The sequence below is a fragment of the Halichoeres trimaculatus genome, unplaced genomic scaffold (assembly GCF_033239565.1).
Source record: "Halichoeres trimaculatus isolate MK-OKI-2021-1 unplaced genomic scaffold, fHalTri1.1 fHalTri1_scaffold_21, whole genome shotgun sequence".
Taxonomy (NCBI): Eukaryota; Metazoa; Chordata; class Actinopteri; order Labriformes; family Labridae; genus Halichoeres; species Halichoeres trimaculatus.
In genome coordinates this window covers 6,701,452-6,724,299 of record NW_027437199.1, presented here as the reverse complement: position 1 = coordinate 6,724,299, position 22,848 = coordinate 6,701,452, and the positions used below count along the sequence as shown (strand labels likewise).

The 22,848-nt window shown below is 40.8% G+C and overlaps 1 protein-coding gene across 1 annotated transcript in view; it reads left to right on the top strand.

The window, feature by feature from the left end:
* The first annotated feature begins 9,697 nt into the window (after positions 1 to 9,697).
* The window catches only part of sema3c (sema domain, immunoglobulin domain (Ig), short basic domain, secreted, (semaphorin) 3C), a 47,158-nt gene continuing 34,007 nt past the window's right edge, over positions 9,698 to 22,848 (top strand). Inside the window, exons 1-2 of the mRNA XM_074698209.1 lie at positions 9,698 to 9,884; positions 14,907 to 15,079. Of these exons, the coding sequence (XP_074554310.1) occupies positions 14,944 to 15,079 (136 nt within the window). The 5' untranslated portion in view covers positions 9,698 to 9,884; positions 14,907 to 14,943. The remainder of the gene's footprint in view (positions 9,885 to 14,906; positions 15,080 to 22,848) is intronic.

Sequence of the window (22,848 nt, the reverse complement as noted above, 5' to 3'; positions counted from 1 at the left end):
CTTGACCAAAGAGTTGCAGCTACAACAAAAAATCTGCACAGCCTTCATTACTGCCCACGGTCAGAGGGGTCAGCTTTTGATTGACATCAGGACATTGACAGACAGGTGACCCCTGACCCTGAATGAGGGCTCAATCTGACAATCATGACCATCCAGATTGACCCTGCTGTGATCTCCTTAGAACCAGGAACATCCACTGACTGTTGTTCTTGACATCATCTGCTGTAACACTCCGGGACCTATTGAGTGGATTCTCTCTGCACCTGATTGAAATTCCTGTGGTGAAGCTGCATGAAGATCTTGAGTCTCAGCAGTAATCTACACTGACAGTTAAATTACAGGAATTCAGATTAAAAAGCTGATATCGGTCCGCCCTAAAGCAGACAGTTATCTCTGTCTCCATCCTGAGCTATTGGTCAAAGTCTCGGAGATTAGAGTAAATGGCTCAATGGTGTGGAGAGCTTGTTGCAACAGGCCTGGGGTTTTTATACCTGAGTGGTGCCTCTCACTTTTTCTTTTTTCGCTTGGTTGTTTGTTTGTTTTTGTTGTTGTTGTTTGTTTTGTGTTTTTTTTGTTTCTGTTTCTTTGTTTTCTTGTTTTTTTTTTGGGTTGTTTGTTTTGTTTCCGTTTCTTTGTTCTCTATTTTGTTTTATTTGTTCTTGGTTTTTTTTGTTTATTTTATTCTATTTTTTTCATTAGTATTATTTTTGTCGAAACGTTTTATTAATCTTTTAGTTGTTTGCTCCCAAAACAAACAGATTGAGTCTTAAAGTTTGAATTCAGTCCAAATCAGCAACACAACCTTTTCCCTTTATTTTGAGCAACTTTTTAAGGTATCCTAAATTTCCTTTTTTTTTAGGCTACATTTTTAAGTGGCGCAAATTTATGTCTTCTCTTTGGGCAACCTTGTTAGTAGCCCAAATTTACTTCTTCATTTTAGGCTACATTAAAAAAAAAAAAAAAACCCTAAATACCTCTCCACTTGGGGCTGCCTTTGAATAAGCCTCAATTTGCCTATTCATTTTAGGCTTTGTCTTAATAGTTGAAGAGGTAGATTTGGGATACCCGACAAAGTATCTCCATTATCAAGAGGTAAATTTGTGCTACTATTGAAGGTAACCCTAAATGAAGAGGTATATTTGGGCTACTTTCATTATATTGAACCAAAATGAAAAGGTACATTTTGGTTTTATGTTTAAGGTAGCCCAAAATGAAGAGGTATTTTTGGACTAGTAAAAAAAAAGTGAAGTTTGTCAAAGTCTAGGGGAGAAAATGTGTGTCTTTCTGATGAAATCATACTTGTTGATTATTTTAATGATAACTATATAGATGGACACACTGGCAATAAGGGATAAAATGTAATAACATGAGCAGAAGCCACAATACCAGGGAAGAAACTGACATGTTGAGCTGAAGGACCATCACTGACAGAAATATGGATTTGTCTCCTCAACTGTGCTGAATGAGAACAGAGCAGGATAGTGAAAGTGTCCTCTGTGAGGCTCATTGTACCATTTTATTCTGCCAAGTCTTTCATTGTCTCTCTGGCATGCTCATTTCATTAACTTGTTTAGCTGATAGCATCTGCTGAGTGGTGATGTGTCTGCACTGTGAATAGCAGTTTTTCACCACAGGGAGTGTGCAAGGACATGTTAGATGCTTCCTTAGATTTGAGAATAATTACATTACACACATTTAAAAAAAACTGCAAGCAACACATCTACATTTTCCTGAAAGTGAGAATTAGAGAGCTACTGTTCATTTGCTAGCATGTCCAAGTACCACAGTCATTCCATAGTTGTCTGATCCGTCATCTGTTCTTCAGACCTCCCAGAGACTATCAGAGTATTTTTTTCACACCCAGCTGAAGGATTTCCTTCCAAACAGGCCGTTTATGCCAACCTCAGCTTTACAGTTTGGCATCCAGCAGTGTAGTCAAGTTCAGTGACCAACATTTCTCACAGCGTATCATTCCCTACACCCCTCCATTACACCCTCCATTAAGTCCGTTATCCCAGGACCTGGTTCCAGGACTCTCCTCCCAGCAGCAGCTGTCCCTCTCCCGAGTCCAGAAACTGGATCCAAAGCCAGAGCTCTTGTGGCCAATTGTTTCATCATATTTCATCCAAAAGTGATCAGCCTTATCAGAATTAACAGCCAAATATTCACATGCACATCCAAAAGGCTTTGGTTACTCCGATTTAGAAAATCCCCAGTGTTACAAATTCTTCAGCCTTTAAAACCTGATTAAACAAATATTGTTCTTCTTGTATTTCTTTTGAAATCAATCACTCTTACAATAAAAATGTGTCCCTGATTTGAGTCAGAAAGCTTAAAATTTAAGTACAGTGTAAACAGGACATTTGAATCTGTCTTTTTGTATATTTTGTTATAAGGAAAGCTGCATTGTAGTTTTTCTATTTCTGATTAATTCGTTTTTGCTCTTCTTTTTTCTCCTTTTAGTTATCTTTCTATTTGGAGCTTGTCATTACTTTGTATGGCTCACTTGATGGCTGTTGATTCTTTACTGGTTGCTGTGGTGTTCCCCCTATTTTTGTCCCTGTGTGTGTCTGGAGATCATGTATAATGGTTGGATTTTTTACACTCAAGATCAGCTGGTAGCAGCTCGTAGCATGTTGATGCTAACTGGTGCTATGCCCAATGTTTCCCGTGAGCTGAGAAGAAGGGGGCATGGATGACATGTGGGGACTGCAGTGTCAGCCAAGAAGAGACGACTAAGAATATCAATTTCCAATAAGATGGACACGCTAGCAGTGCTAACCCGGCACCACAGGGAATACCAGAGGGCAGAGTAGCATCATGATATTCACAGACAGCTAACTGAGCTAACACATGAAACAAATGCCTTATTGGGGCAGGATGCGGAGAGTGTGACTGAACAGACTGTACTGCTTGTAGTTGACACTTACCATATTATTAACTTTATATATTACAGGAATTTCTTGCACTATGGACTTTCTTGTATTGCTGATAAATCTGATTTTCTTTTCAGGAATGAAATGAGAACATTCTATTTTATTGCTTTCCTTAAGTCTTTGATTTAATAAAGCTAATGACTTCAAATACCTTTGACAAGGTACACTTTTGAAGAAAACAATATGTCATATTTTTGGAAACATAATTTTTTTGTCTCACTCAAAAGCTACAAAAAGGGAACCCTTTTAATGAATTCATTAGGTACGGTGTGTTCTATAAGACATAGCTTATCCCTGAAGAGAAAAAAGTAACGAAAACACTGCTGTATCAGTGAATCAGCCTGTGATGCTTTTAAAATCACTAAGGGACCTGTAAACAACAAATAAACACAAAGTGAGGCTTGTAAAGCTGCCCCTGAAAACCACAACTACTGCAGAAGTGGTTTGTTCCACGCAGCTCTTCATTAAGGTTTAATAGACGGACTAATGAAGTTATAAAGTTTGAGTAGCAGCTCTCCCTTCATTCGTCTTTTTTCTTTTCTTTTTAGTTACCTTTGTATTCAAAGCCTGTCATTACTTTGTAAGGCTCATTTGTCTGCCATTGACTCCAAACTGGTGATGTTTGCAGTCGTGTTTTTACTATTTTTGTTCCTATGTGTGTCATGAGATCCCACATGTAACCATGGTTGCATTGTTTATACACCAGATCAGCTGTAAGCAGCCTGTAGAATGTAGATGCTAACTGGTGCTAGGCCCAATGTTCCCTATGAGCTGAGGAGAAGGAGGTGATGATGACATGCTGGCACTGTGGTGTGAGCTGAGAGATGACATGGACCTGTCCTTACATTTGTTGTTATGGAGACCTATCTCCAATAAGATGGACGAGCTGGAGGTGGTCACCCGGCACCAGTGGGAATACCAGGAGGCAGTGTAGCATCATGATACTCACAGAGACATAGCTAACTGAGATAATACCGGACACAAACGCCACCCTTAAGACTTATTCAAAGGAAAGTGAGAACAAACTGAAGAAGACCAGCTCAGTCCTGGACCCTGTGGAGGTGGTGGCTGACTGGAGAGTTATGGCCACGCTGACTGTTGGCTGCTGATGGACATTCACTACCTTGCACTGTTTGATGCTATGACTCCAGACTCTCCCTTCAGGGATGAATAAAGCACATTCTTTTTTATCTTATTATCCAGGGCACTCTCTATCAAAAGCCAGGGTTTTGAAGTGTAACCCATCCCACAGCTCAGTATAACAAGCAGCACAGGATGTGAGGATAAATCGTAGCCAGCTCCCATAAGTCCCGCTGTGGAAGAGAACGCCTGGAGTAAGGAACTCTTAATTTGATTTATCATGTCTTCCTCCAAACCCACTAACAGGAAGTGCAGGGAACAGGAAATGATGCGCAGTGTTGGGAAGAGACACAAGCTAGAAACCATGAGTTTGATTTGTCACAGAATATAGAAATTTTGTTTTCCTTTCTGCCAAAAGTAATCAAACCATGTAAACGTCATAAACCAGGTGCGATTAACAGGGAAGTTTTTTTCATAGCAACCAGGACTGAGACCAAGGGAGGTCAAAAGTCTTTACTGGAAATGTTGGTGCTTTCTCCTCTCCAAGAAATTATGATGCTGAGTCACTGTTTATGGTCATTAAACAATTCTGACATAGTAGCTTCAATTTACATGAACTGGGGTTAGATTTAAACCTCACAGCGCCTGGTTCTGTTGTGGGGCTGTTTGAGTTCTCCCACATGTTCACTTCTGTACAGATTTAAAACTCTTCAGTGAGACACCGTGTGTGCTTCCATTATGCAAATGTCTCTCTCACAGAGAAAGTTCGTCTCAGTTTTCAGCCCCCGTCACTTCACATTTCACATCAGACTTGTTGGAGCAGATGGCAGCACTTCAACACACTTCACCTCTGCTGTAATGTATGGATTCCAGCTGACAACTTCAGACAGCGAGGAAGAGGTGCAGGGAAATTTCCCACCCAGCTGTTCTGTGATGGAGCACGACTTGGAGACAGTTTTGTCCTCTAGTGTCTTCAAATGTTAGTTAATTAAGAATCTGACAGCAAAAAAGAAGGAAAAATGATATTAATTAATTTATTTATTTATTTATCTATTTATTTATTTATTTATCTATTTTAAAAAAGCACTGCCTTAAAAATCAATTTTATAACCAATCTTATATATATCTAAGCCTGATCTAAAAAAAAAAAAAAAAACATTGAATAAAATTTAAAAAAAAAAAAAACCCAGCCCTTCAACATTAATTGTTTGGAAATTTATTCCTTTATTGCAATTTTTTCAAAAAAAAAAAAAAGTGTAGTCATCATATAACAAAAAAGGCATTTAAGAGGTTAAAAGAATAAATAAATTTGAATATTTGGTATTTTTGATTGAGACTGAGGTTAACATTAAATGTTAGTTAACAAAGAATCTGACAGCAAAATAAAAAAGGTATCCATTTATTTATTTATTTATTTTTATGTATTCATTTATTTATTTATTTATTTTAAAATAGCAATGCACTAAAATCAATTTTGTGACTTATCTATTGTTTTTTCAGGTCTGATATAAAAGTAAAGATAAAGTTAAAAAATCAAAAGTATTTTTGATTGGGAACGAGGTTAAGTGAAAGTTTTGAGCAAAAGAAAAAGGGAAAGAAAGTGTCTATAAATGCAAGTTAATACAGAATCTGACAACAAAAAAAGTATCCATTTATCAATTTGTTTGTTTGTTTGTTTATTAATTTATTTTAAAATATAAATGCATTAAAATCAATTTTATAACAAATGTTATGTGTATTTAAGCCTGATATAAAATTAAAAAATAAAAATAAAAATTCCCAGCCCTTCTACATTTATTAAATGAAAAATTATTCATTTAATGTGATTTTTTCAAAATAAAAGTGCGGATATCATTTAGTAAAAAGGGCATTTAAGAGGTTAAAACAATAAAGATACTTTAATATTTGGTAGTTTTGATTGGAACTGAGGTTAAGTGAAAGTTTTGAAGAAAAAAAAAACTGCTCCACCTCTGGCTTTTCACCCAGAATTAATTATTACATTATCAGGTTTTGTGCTTTGTGTCTGCCTTTAGCGAGTGCATACATGACGTTCATCAAACAGAGTTTTGAAGGAACTCACCCTGACCTTGGCCTGTGCTGTTAACGCTGGCGTGACAAATGTGTGACATGTGCAGTGCTAACAAAGTGCAGATTGTTTACCACCTGTGAATTGTGCAGCTGGTTGGATGTTGTGTGACCTGACATCATTCAGAAAGTAACACAAGCATCTTTATATGATTCATCTGACTTGTGATCTCTTACTCTTGAACAGCCCTCATATAATCACATCTATGTGTCCTACACCTGTGTGCTGTTCTTCTGTCCGCCTCTTCACATTCATTACGTTAGTTTACAGCCGAGGGGACAGTAAAGGATTCGCCTCACTTCTTTCTACTCCTCTTCTTTGAACCAGGCCCAATAAAAATCCTGCACCCCTCTGGAGTGCCACCGTGACACTTTAACTGGTGAGACATAAATCAGGCTCCATTGTCAGCGCGAAGGCTAATTATTTCCTCCTGTCTCAGCCATCGGCTTATCCCCGCTTTCCTCCTCCTTTCCCTCTCCCTGCCTGACGAACGTTTTCATCAGAAACCTGGCGTGCACTTCCTTTCATTTCATTTCCTTTCGTTTTTGTCTCCCTGAGATTTTAGCAAAGCTATATTTCCCCTTAAAAGTCAAAGAGCTAATGTGTCAAATCCTCCACATCCTGCCTCAAGAAGTGACATTCGACCACTCATCTCAGGGGTAAAAGTAGTGAATCTAAAATGAAAATCAACCTCTCCTCTGGAGCACAGAAATGGTTAAATTTACTGATGTTTCTGGTGGCTAACACGTGGTAATATGCTGTCGTGTTTATCTACCCGGCCAAGTCTTTCTAGACTCCTGGCTCCTCTGGTTTGGGCTCATGTTGAAGCTACAAAAATGTGCTGGAAGAGCTATTTGTGTTTAGGTTGGTTTGGAGAGTACGAAGCTTTTTATCTCCCTGTGCTGAGGGAGCTTTCCCCGATAAGTCCATTCAGAGAAAATGTGTGTTCACTGTAAGCTTTAATCACAGGAGATGGACTTCATTTGTTTTGCATTCTGTCTTTTTATTTTACTAAAACCACATATTTTCTGTTGTAAAACTAGTTAAAGAAGAATGTTTGGTTTAAGAAATAACACATCAGCTAATGACTGAGGCTTGTTTTGTTAGAAGCAGTTAATGTTGCCTAGCTTGAAGTCACAAATGAGCCCAAAGAGGATGAATTTAAAGGGACTGTGAGGGCTATCCCTTAGATGTGGATAGCGGTGACACTTTTTGGCCCAGAGTTGTGCACACACTGTCGTGAAGACATGACTCTTAGCTTGGCGTGTGTTTGTTTTGGAAATGAATGAACATCAGATCTCCTTTTTAACACTACTTTTCTTTATTTAAGACAACTTTTTTACCAAAAACAATGTGATAACGTTTTCCTGTTGTTTGCAAAGTGACAACAAGCTAACTTTGGAAGTTTATACAGTAGCTTAGTAGCCGGCTACTGATAGCCTGGTGCTCTAAGACATGTCTGTAATGTGTAACGTTAGTAAATCCTGGTTAGCTATGTCCTGCCAGTCATCTACCAATCAGAGCTAACGTAACCTCACTCTTCATTTTATTGATAGACTCTCAAGTTTGAACAGACCACTGCAGAATAACTGCTGACTGTGGGTTGGAATGAACATTAGCACAAACAGTTTAGCCCTTTTAGCTTTTAGCCTTTAGCTCAGGCTCTTTCTTCTGCTCTTCTTAAGGCTGATTTATGCTTGACCAAGCGGCAACCTCCCGGTCTAAGAACATAAGACAATGCGGAAGTGCTAAATTCTGCTGTTCCTCGAGCATCTGCCTGAGGCTGGCTCCGGAAGTACAGGAAGTCACAAACACACCAAGCCATAAAAAAAGAAGAAGTTAACCTATTTACAGCCTGGTTCAAAAACGTCTCCTGTCTGAGTCGCTAATTTTTTTTGGGCACACCGTACGGGGGTGAATTTTTCTAACTCGGCTGTTCAGAGGATATTAAGATCGCAAGCTCGCCCAATCAGAGGCACAGCTCAGAGTCATGTGACCGACAGGCACCCTATAGCTTTGCGCAATTCCCTTGCCACTACCAATATGGCCGTTATAGCCTATGTGCTTCATTTTCTGTTTTAGGAACAGACGGCTGACGTCAGGGGAGACTGCGTCCATGTCTTATACAGTCTATGTGCTTGATGCACCTGCAGAGTCCATCTAGCTGCGGATGAACCAAGTTGTTTTTGCACCTATGCCCCCTCACGTAGTCCTTTTCACATGGAAAACTTCTGCGTCACACACATGTGAAAATTTCTAACCTGCAGGACAGACGCGTGGACAGGATGACGGAAGAACAGAGAGATCTCCTACTGGTCGAAGTGCAGAAATAAAGGCATCTGTATGACTCTTCACAAATAGATCACCATGATAACCCAGTGGTAATTAATCATGGCGTGAAAACCTGGAAAATCCCTGGGGCAGATATGTCATATTGTAAACCGGAATTTTTTTTTTTACTTCAGTTTAGTACGCTGATAGAGGTATGTTTGTGATGCACCACCCCCTGCTGTTTGGGAATGGACACCAACATGATGCCACGTGGGGTGTTAAAAGCATAAAAGCCTCACACGTCTTTTTGCAGAGATCTCTTGCGTTTCATTTCCACTTGTCACCTTGGTGCGGACAGCATAATACAGCCTTCAGGCTCTTGTGTTCACATCACTACAAAATTGATCAGCTTGGAAAAACACGGATCTCTCTTCTTACTGCTAAGCTTCGTCGTGTTGTGTGTGATGTGGTGTTGTTGTAGAGACTTTGTGCTGTAAATCAATCTGTTCTTGTCTGACACAATCTGGAAGCTGAGAAAAAGCTTTTAGGAACAACGTATATTGGTGCTGATAATCTCATTTCAAAGTGTTGATTATGACCTTTTACATTTGAGATGATACAGTACCGATACTTTCAATACTTTTTGTGTTTATGTGGTAAAAAATATACTTTTTTTCCAGAATGAAATCTCAAAGTTTTTCAATTTAACATTTTTATTCTTTATTATATAATCTTGTATTGCTGTGTTCATGTGGAGCATGGAAAACCACCCACTCTTTCACTCCCTCCCGGTCGATACCTATAAAAGTACCTAATTTGGTACCCATCTCTACTCTTTACCCTGATAAATGGTCATTTTACCCGGGAAACACTACAACATTAAATGTTTAAATGCTAAAATTAGCCACATAAGCTTATTCTTGAATACTTGCGCACTGTGCTGGGGTTAATTTATGAAGATAGTGCAGCTAGAGCAGTTTAAAAATGAATTTCCTGACATTTATCATCTTGTGCACCATGCTGAAGTCTTGTTGTAAGTCCACTCCAGTTTTAACTTCTTCTCTTGTTGGTAACGGTAGAAAAGATGATGTTTGTTTGTCACTCAGTGATCTGTTTGTCTGCAGATCACTCCACACATCTGACCTTTCCCAGCTTCACCTCTCTGGAGCCGTGCATGTTTAAAGTTTGCTGCTGTCTGGTTAACAAGAGGGAGGGAGGGAGGGATATCATGGAGAGGAGGGGGTGGAGAAGAAGAGGAGGAGGAGGAGGAGGAGGAGGAGGAGGAGGAGGACTTCAGTGGAGAGTGTGTAATAGGACACCAGCCCTCTCTGTCTATTCGCTCTCCTCTCTCAGTCAGGACGGCTCTCTGAGCTCTGAGATGGAATAGCAGCATTTTTCTTATTTACTGTAACTGGAGGAAACTGGAAACTAGACGCCAGAAGAGGAATATCTCAAATCCAGACACCTGGCTTTGTTCGCTGGAACCTGCAGAGGAAGACTCCTCCTGAAAGGTGAGTCCAGGACTAGGGACGGGTCTGGATTCTGAGGGTTTTTACCTGCTTTGCTGCGCTGTGGTGGAGGGGATCACCCAAGGGGAGGCAGAGGGAGCAGACAAACAGGTGCAGGGAACAGAGAGGCGTGAATTCAGTCCATTTCTCACTGACCTGCCACTTGTGTCAGCTTTTATCAGACTGCTGCTTCATTTACTGGAAATATTAGGGGAAAAATGTAAGAAAATTTAAAGAGTCAAAGAGTCTGGACTGGGACAAAATTTGGGCTCAGGAAATTTTTTGATTATTTAATAAAATAAAAAATGTCTTTTGAATGTGTAACCTGAAGTTAGTCAGAGAGGAAACAGTTCCTTTATTTGTTTAAAGCTACTGAGCAAAGAGAAGTTTCAGGTTTTTTTTTTCTTTTTTTAACCAACTTATTTTTTTTAACAAGTTATTTATGGAAAAAAAAATATTCTGCAAGTCAAAAGTCAAACTGTCCAGATTTTTCCATCATGAAACAGCTTTCTGACTCAGCAGACCTTTGATTTTTAAAACTTGAAATGATCAGTTTGTTGTTGTTAGCAGTGCCAGGATGGTGTGTGTGTGTGTGTGTGTGCGTGTGTGTGTGGAAACACAGCTACTGAGTGACAGGGTGTGGTGTGAACACACTCCACGTTGCCTCAGAGCCAGCTCACACGAGGAACTTTTCTAATCTTGATTTAAAGGAAGTGAAACAACTACTTAAAATGATCCTGATGGAAAGATTTCTACATCATCTTCGTCGTCTTTAAGTGAAATCATTTCCAGATGCAGACGGAATCCAAATGTGCACTTTTTGGAGAACGGAGAAAAGATTTGCTGGTTCGGTTTTGCAGCTTCATCGACTTTAGTTTCTGAACTGTACCTCTGCAACAGTGAGATGGAAAATTCATTAGGCTTTCCGCCAAGAAATGCACAATAAACACAATTACTGTTACATCCCACTGGAAAAGTAACTCCACTCTCCGCAGCTGACCTCCTTTTTTGTGGAGACATTTAATTGCCGTCACGGAGATTCCTGGCAAACAGCGCTGGAATTCCTGGACTGTGAATCTCTTGACAAAATTAATTGAAGTATTTATTATTTTTTGTTCAAGGCAACAAGCAGTGACACACCTTTCACCGTGAGACCCATTTATCCAGGCGAGCGTTACGCTGGTTCCCCCTGATAGCGCCCTCGCTCCTGTCACAGGCTGCAGACCAGCACCAATGAGGTGGTTTTAACCTGACCTTTAAGAGGATCAGGATTCTCTTAAAATTCATCAGAATTACAACAAAACATTAATTTCTTCCTATGTTTGACTCTTAAATACAGGAAAAGATGTCAGCATTGATTCTGCAAAACCCAAAACGACATTCAATAACATTTTACGACCAGTCTTAACATACTTCACATTTTTGCTTCCTTTGCCCCCGTCTTTCCCCGTCTACTGTATGGTTTAGGTTGAGGAAATATGCCTGTTATGGCAGTAAAACCAAAGTGTAAGGTTATGTTTAGACAACAAAACCACCTTGTTAAAGTGAGGGAAACGATGTGGTTTGGGTTGTAATACTCGAGTCTGACTCAGTCTCCAGCTCAATATCCTCCGTTTTTGCTAAACATTAAAGATGAATGTCTGTGAATGCACTGGCTCCGACTTTAGCTTTTAATTTAAACAATAAACTTAAAACTGGATAGAAATTCAAAGCTGGTTGTTAACGTTTGTTTTACTTATTTTTAGCCCAGTTTGAACAGGCTGTGAGAAGTTTCTGGCTTCCAATGTTAGAGCCAGCTCCAGATCACCCTTCACCAAAGTTCCCATAAAGTTTACACATAAAAAAGTTTTTAAACTTCATAAAAGTGACTTTTTGGAAGCCAAAACAGACGCTAAAGTGGCCTCTTTAGGGCCTAAAGTGTAGTAAAGCTTCCTATTGGAAGCCAAAACATTGATAAAGTGGCCTCTTGGGGGCCAACAGTGATACCAAAGCTTCCTCTTGGAAGCAAAAACACGCCCAAGTGACCTCTTGGGGGCCAAAACATGCTAAAGTGACTTCCTGGGGCAAAAACTGGCGCTAAACATCCCTCTTTGAAGCCAAAACACACACTGAAGTGACCTTTTGGGGGCCAAAACTGATGCTAAAGCTTCCTCTTGGAGCCCAAAATGCACGCCTTAGTGACTTCTTTAGGGCCTAAACTGTAGTTAAGCTTCCTACTGGAAGCCAAAACATTGATAAAGTGACTTCTTGGGGACCAAAACTGATGCTAAAGCTTCCTCTTGGAAGCCAAAAGGCACGCTAAAGTGTCCCCCAAGTGACCTTGGGGGCTAAAATGGACGCTAAAGTGTCCTCAAGGGGCATTAGCAAAAATGCACCCTGGGAGGCCCAAAAGCCAATAAATTGCCCTCCTTAGGGCCAAGACCCATGCTTATGTGTCCTTTCGGAAGCCAAAACGCACACGCTTAAGTGACCCCTTGGGGGCCATAATGCCAATAAAGTGTCCACTTGGGGCCCAAAACTCTGTCATCATTATCTCTAGGGAGACAAAACACATCCAACAGGGCCCTCTTGGGGACAAACAAGTTTTTTCTTGACTTTAGAATTGAATATGGCAGGTGTAACATCTGAAACATGCAAAAACATTTAGGATTGAGACCTGACTTGGTCAAGCTGAACTCTGACTGATCGATTAACTTTTAAATTTTAGTATTTTTGTAAACTATAAATGGTTAGGGTTTGTGATTTGGGTAAGGTCAGACCAGAACAGGTCTTAGCCTCTGGATCAGGTCAAAGGAGCCATCTGTCTTGAGAGTGATGTTGTTGGAGACGCCCCAGCTGAAGCTCTAGTGTGTGTGTGAGTGTGTTTGTGTGTGCTTGTGTGTGTGTGATGCAGCAGGAAAGGAGCTGCGTCGTAGCAGCCGGGGCCCCGTGCTGTTTTATTTCTCTCCAGTGCAGCCAGAGAGAGCTCATTCCTCTGCAGTTTCCCATCTGTTATCCGTGTGCACCTGAACTATCCAATTCCACCCAGCCACATACTTCTCTCCACCACACACACCCATTTCTCAACCTATTTGTACACTACACCCCAGACTGAAATTTTTAGAGCAATCACGCAGCTCTGCTGTCTCTCACATATCAATTTTTTATTGCACATCTATAAGCCATGAGAGCTGAGATTCAACCCTTCGCTCAGATGTTTTCTTTGTGCACGTAGCACGGACACTGTTTTCACCTCGTGGGTTTTTTTTTCTGTGTGACTGTAGTGTAAGAGCCACTGTTGCTGCTTTAAACAGCATTTCTCCACAAGATGAGTTCTGCATGGGAGGAGAAAGCGTCCCGCAGGCGGTACAGTACCTGCTGCCATCAATTATGTAGCTGCTCTGGTCCTCCGATGGAAGAGGAACAACAGGAGGCTGAGGGAGAGTTTCTCCACTAGCTCTTTTGTGCAGATTTAACTCATCCATATTTAAGAGAGGTACATAGCAAGCTTTCTCTAAGCTGCAGGACTTTACTGACATGTCTGCATTCAGTTTTATTCAACTATTTAATCCTGGAAACTGATAAACAGTGGTGTGACCAGAGGTGGTGCTTGAGTGCCCAACTAAGGGCCAAAATGCACGCTAAAGTGCCATTTTGGGGGCCTGAACCAAAAACATGCCAAAGTGTCCTCTTGGGGGCCAAAATCTACACCCTCTCTGGGCCTGAGCAAAAATGCACTCTATGTGACCTCCTGTGAGGCCAAAACACCAATAAAGTGCCCTCATTGTGGCTGAGATGCATGCTAAAGTGCCCTCTTGGGGGCTAAAATGTAGATAAAGTGCCCTTTTGGGGGCCAAAAACTTTCTTAACATGACCTCCTTGCCCCCAAAACTTTTTAAACATGCCCTCTTGGGGCCCAAAGCTATAGTAACATGACCTCTTGGGGGCCAAAACAAACATTAAAGTGCCCTCCTGGGAGACTAAAGGCCAATAAAGTGCCCACTTTGGGCTCAAAACATACTCAAAAGTGCCCTTTTTGGGGCTAAAACTGTTCAACTGACCTCTTGGGGGCCAGAACACCAATGTAGTGCCCTCATTGTGGCTATGATGCTCGCTTAAGTGCCTTTTTGGGGGCCATAATGCAAATAAAGTGCCCTCTTGGGCCCCAAAACTCTGTTAACATGACCTCCTGGGGGCCAAAACGGACACTATAGTGCTCTCCTGGGAAGCCAAGTGACCAATGAAGAGCCCTCTTTGGAGTCAAAGCGTACTCAAAAGTGCCTTCTTTGGGGCTAAAACTCTGTTAACGTAACTTCTTTGGGGCCAAAACGGAAACGAAAATGCCCTCCTGGCAGGCCAAAACTCCAATACAGTGCCCTCTTGGGGGCCAAAAGACACTACTGTGACCTCTTAGGACACCAAAAGGCCAATAAAGGGACCTTTTTGGGGTCAGGCATACTCAAAAGGACCTCTTTGGGCCCAAAGTGCACACTTAAGTGTCATCTTGGGGGCCAAAATGTATGCTAAAGTACCCTTTTGGGGCCAAAACACACTTAAAAGTGTCCTCTTTTGGGCCTGAATGCATGCTAAAATGGCCTCTTGGGGGCCAAAACAGACGCTGAAGTGCTTTTTAGGGGTGTGAGCAAAAATGCACACTAAACTGTCCTCCTGGGACGCCCAAATGCCAGTGAAATGCCCCTCTGGGGCCAAGACGCAATCTAAAGTGTCCCGTTGGAAGCTAAAACACACAAGCCATAGTGACCTCTTGGGAGCCATAATGTCAATTAAGTGCCCTCTTGGGGCCCAAAACTCTGTTTATGTGACCTCTTGGGGACAAAACACACTAACCTGCTCTTTTGAATAGTTAAAATATGATAACATACATACAGGGTCAAATATCATGCTGTCCATGATGTGACATCCTTTGATGCTTTTAAACATTAGTCGATGATGTGTGTACGTTTTTTGTTTCATTTCGGGGGCTAATTTTCAGAATTTTCAGAATTAGAGGGAAAAGTTGACTTTTGTTTCTGATCTCCTCCACAGGTCGTGAACACTGGTTATCCTCCTGACTCCTGCAGTCATGGGCAGGCCGGAGGGGCTAGCCAGGCCACCTCTGGTGTCAGCTGTGGTGTTTTCCCTCCTGGCTCTCTGTCTTCTCTCCAGCGGCGTCTCCAGCCTCCCCCAGCCTCTGCCGAGAGTCTTCCTTCCCTTTGAGGGTAAGAAAAACAGGATCAAGCGTGCGCCCCTGTGAAGTGAATGCTTGCCGATGACTTGGCTCCTTTCCTGATGTTGTGTTTCTCTGGGGTTGTTATGAGGCTGCAATGATGCCGTGTACGCAGTGCAGATGTCAGACAAATGCTTGGTAATGAAAGCAAGCTGAGTGGGTGCAGCGTTGTAAATAACTGTTGGGTTATGATTACAGGTTTTTCTTCATAGTTGGTTAAATACACACCTCAGTTTTTGGGTGATTCTTGTGGATTTGTTGTCCTGTTTTGTCAGTAAAAGTCAGATCTGCGCAGGAGGTGGCACAGCCTGGAAGAGCTCCTCTGAATCTGTTCCTGGTTAAACTTTAATCACGCCATGCTGCAGACCTCTGGGCATTGTGGCTGCCTTCAGTTTGGATTCTCTTGCTGCTTTTAATTTTCTTTGACACTGACTATTTGATGTATTTTTGGTGCCCAGCCTTGGAGTGTGTAGCTCGTGCAAGTTGGATAGGATGACGATCGAGTCCCCATGTGTCCAGGAGTGGTGCAGTAACTGTTTGCTCTGTGGCTGGATAGTTTTCTCTGAGGGAGATGTTTGATCACCTTTCACTTCCAGAGCAGCTGAGGCTGTCTCTCAGAGAGTTTCTGCAGCTGGTTAATAAAGTCTTAGAGTGGGAGTGAAGCAGGTGAACGTCTCTTTCCATCCCTAAAGCCGCCTCACTAACACTCACCCTCACCCTGTGCCAGGTCTTTGCCCAATTTGGTCTCATTCTTTCCTTCTATGCTCACTTTTATTTCTCTGTCTCTGTTTGCCCGGTGCACTCTCAGGTTTCAGTGATTGTTTTTCCATTTCACATAACTAACCCAACCTGCAGAGTGTTTCTGTGTGAGCAGATGAATTTGGCATTTCCAGCCTTGATGATGACGATGAATACAAGACAAAAACACACCTTTATAGGCCTTTTCATATCCTGTCCTGTCCCGTCATCACTCTTTCCTGTCCCTCTGGTTTTATAACATGCAGTCTGATGAGTCAGAGTCAGTGGCCTGCACAGCCTGTTTAAGGACAAAGGCAAAAAGAAATAATAAAAAAAAAGGAAAAGGTTTTTTTTCATCGAAGAGGACAATTTTGTGTGTTTTGTCATTAGAAGGGCAGAGAGGGCGTTTGACTCCAAGCGGGGCACTTCTGTGAGTTTCTGGGCTCCCTAGAGTGCACCTTAGCGTGCATTTCTGCCTGAAGAGGGCACTTAAGTGTGTTTTGGTTTCTAAAAGGGGACTTAAGCACACTTTTGGCCCAAAGCAGGCACCTTAACGTGTGTTATGTGCAAGTTTTAGCTCAAAAAAGGGCACTTTGGTCAAAATATGGCACTTTAGCGCTGTTTTTGCCACCATAAAGGGCACTTTAGTGTGCATTTTTGCTTCAAAATAGAGCACTTTGTGCAAGTTTTGTCTCCCACAAGGCCACTTTAGCATGAATTTTGACCAAAATAGAAGACTTTAGGGCACATTTTGGCTCTGAAGAGGGCTCTTTAGACCTGGTTTTTCATTATTTGAGCCACAAAGGGGCCGTCTGTCCCCCTGCTGCCAGAATCTGGGTAATACGTGATGTGAGTTTCTCACTGTATTCTTGCCATTGGAAGGGCAGAGGGGGCGTTTTGGGGCACTGCTTTTTAGCTTCCAAGAGTGCACCTGAGAGTGTATTTTGGCCCAAAATGGGGGACTTCAGTGTTCTTTTTGAATCCTAAAAGAGCACTTTAGCAGACCTCTGGCCCAAAGCAGTCACCTTAGCACATGTTTTGGCTCCAAATAGTGCGCTTTGCACAAATTGTGGCTCAAAAGAGGGCACTGTAACTCACATTTTAGGTCCCAGGAGGGCACTTTAGCATATCTTTTGGCCCCAAATAGGGCACTTTGCGCAAGTTTTAGCCAAAAGAAGGCACTTTAGCACACATTTTGGACCCCAAAATGACACTTCAGCAGAGGGCTCTTGGCTTCAAAGAGGGCACTTTAGGGCATGTTTTGGTTTTCAAGAGGGCACTTCAGCACATGTTTGTCATCAATTGAGCCATGAAAGGTGCTGTCTGCGCCACTGCTGCGATCGTAGACACGGTCACAGTTGGAGGCTTTATGATTCGTTAGGTTTAGATCAACTTTTTCTGTTCTGATTGAGCACTGGAATTTTAAACTTCTGAACATTAGGAGGATAAATTTCCAGATTTGGCCCCTGAGGCTTATTCCTCCCATAGCACTTGGAACTGTAAGGAATTGAGGGAGTTCAGGCTCCAGCCAAAGCAGAAAGAAAGATGAATGAAGAGTCATGGGAGAAGACTGGGCCAGTGGTGTCCTGGAGGGGGGGAAAGGAGCAGGTGGTTTGGCACCTGCTGGGTGGCCTAAAGGTTCGTCCTGTAGTCTGACTCACTCTGCCTCCAGATGTGAAGAACTGTTAACCTTCACAAGCTGGAATAAAATAACTAAAGACAATAAACAAATGACTTTTCTTCTCGAGGTGGATCAAGATCTGGACTCTAGTGTTCCCCCACCCCCTTCCTGTCATATCTCTGCTGAAATCTAATCCAGGGGGACGGCAGGTTCACGGGACTCTCAGCTCGGCCTCGCGTCCCGCCGTGAAGTTGCTGTCTCTGACATTCCAGTCTCCCTCGCTCTGCTTACTCGAGTTCCTCAGGCAAACACGGCCAGACCACAATTAAAACCGCATAATAAACAGTGAAAACGCTGCTAACCCAAATAATAAACTTTCAAGTGGTGCCTTTCTCCTCCGTGCCTCGGCTAATTAAGAGCAGACTCCGTCTGTACCACAAACTATTCACAGGTTCCTGGTTTGATACCACAAGATTACCTCGGTACGTTTGAAATGTCTGCTTCTTTAATCATGCATTTTGTGGCAGAAAATGAGGGTTAAATGGTTTAAAATAAAATATAAGAGAGAGTTTGGAAAGGTTTACATGTGCTGATCTCTGTTTGCAGCAGAGATTTTGTGAAGATTTCAAAGAAAAAAATCTAGTTTATTATCAATGAAGGCCCCAACAAACAAGTTTTATCTTTCTCACCAGAGCAGTTAGACTCTTTAAATCTGTTTAATGTGATGAATAAAATTATGTCTTTATATAAGATAAGAATAATGTAACATAATTCAAAAACATGATAAAGTTTTAATAAACATTTTTCTTGATGTCCCGAAATCAATCACATTTCAGTCCTAGTTTTGTCTTAGGTGGCCGGAAAACAGATGAATCATCACTTTTTTCTTGGTTTAGTTAGCATTAGCAGAGTTAGCTTCTGGTGTCTGTATTTACATTTAATCTTTAACAGGGTTGACTGTTTTAATTTTATATATTTTGCAAACTTTAAAATCAAGAGTCCTCCTTTAAAATTCCCCATTTTTTGACAGACATTTAACATTTTTGGAGCAACCTGGTTAAAAACATGGTCCCTATTTGAACCAAAACTTAAAAACTGTTGTTTAATTCTTTACTTTGAATTTCTTTTGCTAGTTATGACATATTGTGCAGAACTAACTTATTTCATGTGATCACACGTTGGTTTGTTTGGGTATATCTTATTTGTGTTTGTCTTGACTTTGGCGCCCCCTGTGGACAAGCCATTACCTCTATTTTCTTTCCTGATTTCTTCTTTTACAAATCGGAACTTTGCTTGAAAAAAGAAAAAAAAAACTCCTCTGTATTTCTTTAAATGGTCACATCAGTCGGTAAAAATGTTTTCCATGGAAAATATTTTAGAAGGTTTTTCTGACGTCTGCCACATTTCCAGACAACATAAGTCACTGTTAATAAATATTTAATCTTCCTTTAAGCTGACAGATTGGATAACTGAACACAGAAAAAACTATCAGGAATGATTTCACACCAGATGCTCCTCCGTCACAAACACCTCGCTGCCCTAACATTCATACAACAGAGATACACTTCTCTGACAGCAGGTAGATGTTGGTCCGTTGAGGGTGTTTATGTGATGGTGAGGGTTTGCAGACGAACACGTACATCAGCGTCAGACAAAAAGAGTGTTTGTTCATGGTAAGAGCCCTGAGGTGCATTCCTTCCTGGGCCTGATTCCATTTAGAGGCCACGCTTCAGGCTGACTCATTGTTAAAACCATGTGGCTGGGAAGCCATGTGGTTGTTGAGTAAGGAAATAAATTTGAGAAGCTCGCTCTTAGCAGGGACCAGGATGAGCAGAAAACCAGATCTATATCAAGATTTACAGAAATCCCAACATGCTCCAGATTCCTTTAGAATAAGTCCTCCTGGATCGTCCTGTTGGGCACTGTACCTGTGTGATTCTGAAGTATTAATTTCAAGCGATGGCCAATTTTACAGTGGGTCATTTGGGTGATATGTCACTTTGATTTAATACAGAAAGTTAACAGGTTCCATCAATTATTTAGCAAAAAATGCAAATCATGTGTTGTAATGTGCAATTTTTATGCTGTCTGATTTCTTAAATCTCAAGTTCGCTCCTGAAGATTAACACAATACATGTTTGTGAATATTATTTTCAGTATTATTTGTTCAAACTAATCAATTAAACATGACTAAGGTGTTTTAAAACCCATTTTAATAATTCATATGGATAAAATCATTGATCTTTTGTGTGTCCCAGAAATCAGCGTCAACTGTGCTACCCATTGAGAAAAGGCCTATAAACTAGGGATAGACTGATTATCCGGTTCGATATTTGGTAAATTGGGGCATATCGGCATCAGCCTTTTTTTTTCATCCGACAGCCGATAAGAAACCCATTTTGAAACCCACAAAATTATGTTGTTTTGACTCTGATGCTTCTCTGCACAGAATTTCTCCCTTTCTTTACTATGGAAGCCCTAGATGGTCATTTAAAATCAGTCATATAAAACCAAACAGAAATTTAATTGAACTGCATTACATGCCTGTAAAAGGCAGCACAAACTCAATTCTGTCCAGTTTTATTGCAATTACAAAGAAATTTTGGAAAATTTTATTTACTGTAGAAAACTTTGGCTATTTGTGAGCTGTTTAATAAACATTCACTTGAAGGCATTTGAATGCAGTTAAGCGTTGGAGTTTGTATTGTTCAAAATGTTTTACGCCAATATTTTCACTTTGACTGCAAATAAATATCTGCTTCAAACTCTACTATAAATCAGCTATGGTTTGCTCCAAAGTCACGTCTTAAATCAATTGAAGTGAAGTCACATCCTTTTTGGTGGGAACCATGAGGAAAGAGTTGCATATTTTAACTCCTTCTCATCAATATTTCATCAAAATGATTGTCTGTACATGGGGCGCATTAACTGTTCATCAACTGTGTTATCAACATTTTCTGGCATTCTTACTTAAAATGTTAAAAAGACCAAACTGTGAAGAAAATGCCAAGTGGTGCCAAGCTCAAGGTCTGCAGTTAGCACAAGGGCCAAAAAATGGAGAAAATGTTGACCATGTTACATGTGATTTTTGTGCCATTATTCTTTTAAATTTTGGCTAAACTGTGATATAAATGATGAAGGACATTTCTAGGGAGTGTAGTCTGACATAGAAATGTTAAATAACTTTAAATTCAGTATAATATGGATTTATGTTGGGAAAAAAATAGTCACAACTTTGGCCACAACACAGTTGACAAAATTATGCTCCTAAATTTATTTTGTAACTTAAATGCATTAGAATTCATCAGGGCTTAAGCTTGCCAACTAATGAATTAAGTACGTTCCGGGTGTATCATTTGCAATCAAATAGAATATGAATCAAAAAAAGCACATAATTTTGTACCCCTAATTGTGGAATCACTCACCTCCTATGACGTCTCAGATTAAACCCTAAGATGAACCAAGTCACAGAAAGTCATACTGATACTTCTTTTGCTCTGTGTTCAATCTTTTATAAAGATTTTCTAGGAATATCTTTCACCTGATGAGTGACAGAGTCACCTTTAGGGCCAACCAGAGGTCAAAATGTCAGCAAGTAACCAGTTAACGACAACAACACCGTCTGACCTTCAACATCACTCAATAAACAGCACTTAGTATTCACCAGGAGCTGTAGAAAGGACCTCCTGTCTCTATTTTGAATCAAACCAGAACATGAGCCTCTAAACTTTCCTCTGGTAAACATAATCAGGCATGTAAAGTGAAATTAGCGATGCTACATGATTATGGAGTTCTTTACAGGCCTGTCAGAACTGTCAACAAGGACACACAGAGACATGCTGCAAATAGCAAGTGGTTACCAAAGTGTGTGTGTGCTGTTCAAGCTTTAATACTGGTACATAGTTAGCAGAGAACCGTCCTTCGTGTGTTTCTGCTCTGGACCCCTGTCCTTCGTTGTCGTATAATTGTCTAGATCCTGAACGTTTCAGTGAGTCCGTCAGGCTCCAGCCTGCTCTGCCTCGGGGCTTACAGCATCTTGGATGTTTGACAGCCTCTCTGTCAGTCTGCCTTTCTCCACCCGTCCATCTGTGTTTAGCCATTCCTGTGTCTGACCTTGCTTTGCTCAGATGAATGTTTTAGCATTCCCCATGTGCAACATGTTGAAAGATGATCAATAACCATCAATAAGAGAGGGAAAGAGACTGAGCGGCAGGGTCAGCTGGGAAATCCTTCGGTTTTAAGTCGGGGTTTGATTATAAAAGCAGGTTGGCTTGTTCAGAGTTTCATGTCAGAGCTTTTACATCAGCTCAGCTTTGATTGGGGTTAGCATTAGCATTAGGGTTAGACCCAACTTATTCCAAGATGGAAAAAGCATAAATTATTTTAAAATATTAGTTTTGACAGGTTTCAATATTTTAAAAAAAAAAGATATGCTGAACAGAACGCTTTAGTCCTACTTTAATGTTATACTCCCTTTCAGCAGACTGTCTGCTACAATATGGTGTTAGTTGCAGATTTGTACGATAATTTGTTTCCTGACAGTGTTGAAAATCATGATGACCCAATACATATTTCATATTCCAGATCTTAGTATTCAGAATATTGCCAGGATCTGGATCGTACTTTTACATCTGTCAGAAATTATGGTGACCTTGTCTTGTATTGTTTTGCAAAGCAATCCGACCATTTATGGTGGAGTTATATACACATATGGTGAAAATGGCCCTATCTCACAATGATAAAGAATCCTTTAAGAAAGTCCTGGATCCAGACATTGATCTAGATCACCTCCAAAATTTAATCGCTTCTTCTGTATCCCATTTTGAACATTTCCTGAAAATTTCATCAAGGTCCGTTTGTTACTTTTTGAGTTATGTTGTTCACAGACGAACAAACAGACAAACAACTCTCCCAAAAACACAACCTCCTTGGCGGAAGCATTGAAAGGTTTCCATAAAAAAACAAAAAAAAAAAAAAACATTGAATGATCTGACCAAAAAAATAGATTATCAAAAATCTAAAGATCAAAGAAAGCTTTCAGTTGGTAAAAGTTTCAACAGGTGCCTGTGAACGGTATGATTTTACCGTCTCTTAACACCACGGACACAACCTCTTGATCTCCACTAACATCATGTTATTTGAGAAGTTGAGCCTGAGTTTGAACCATGAAGAAGTCAGTTACGAGTCCCTCCTGGTCAGATCTTAAGTTGTCCTCTGACAGTCCTTCATCACCAGGTAACACTTCAACTCTGAGAGTCCACTGACCCATGTCTCCTTGCTCCCAGAGAGTCAAGTCCCAGAGATTTACAGTCCTCTCGGGTTGAGCTGTAACTACAGGTTCCTGGTGTTGGCAGGTGAGAGGTCATAGCTAAGACGACCAGTGGGTCAGCTCTTAGCTAAAG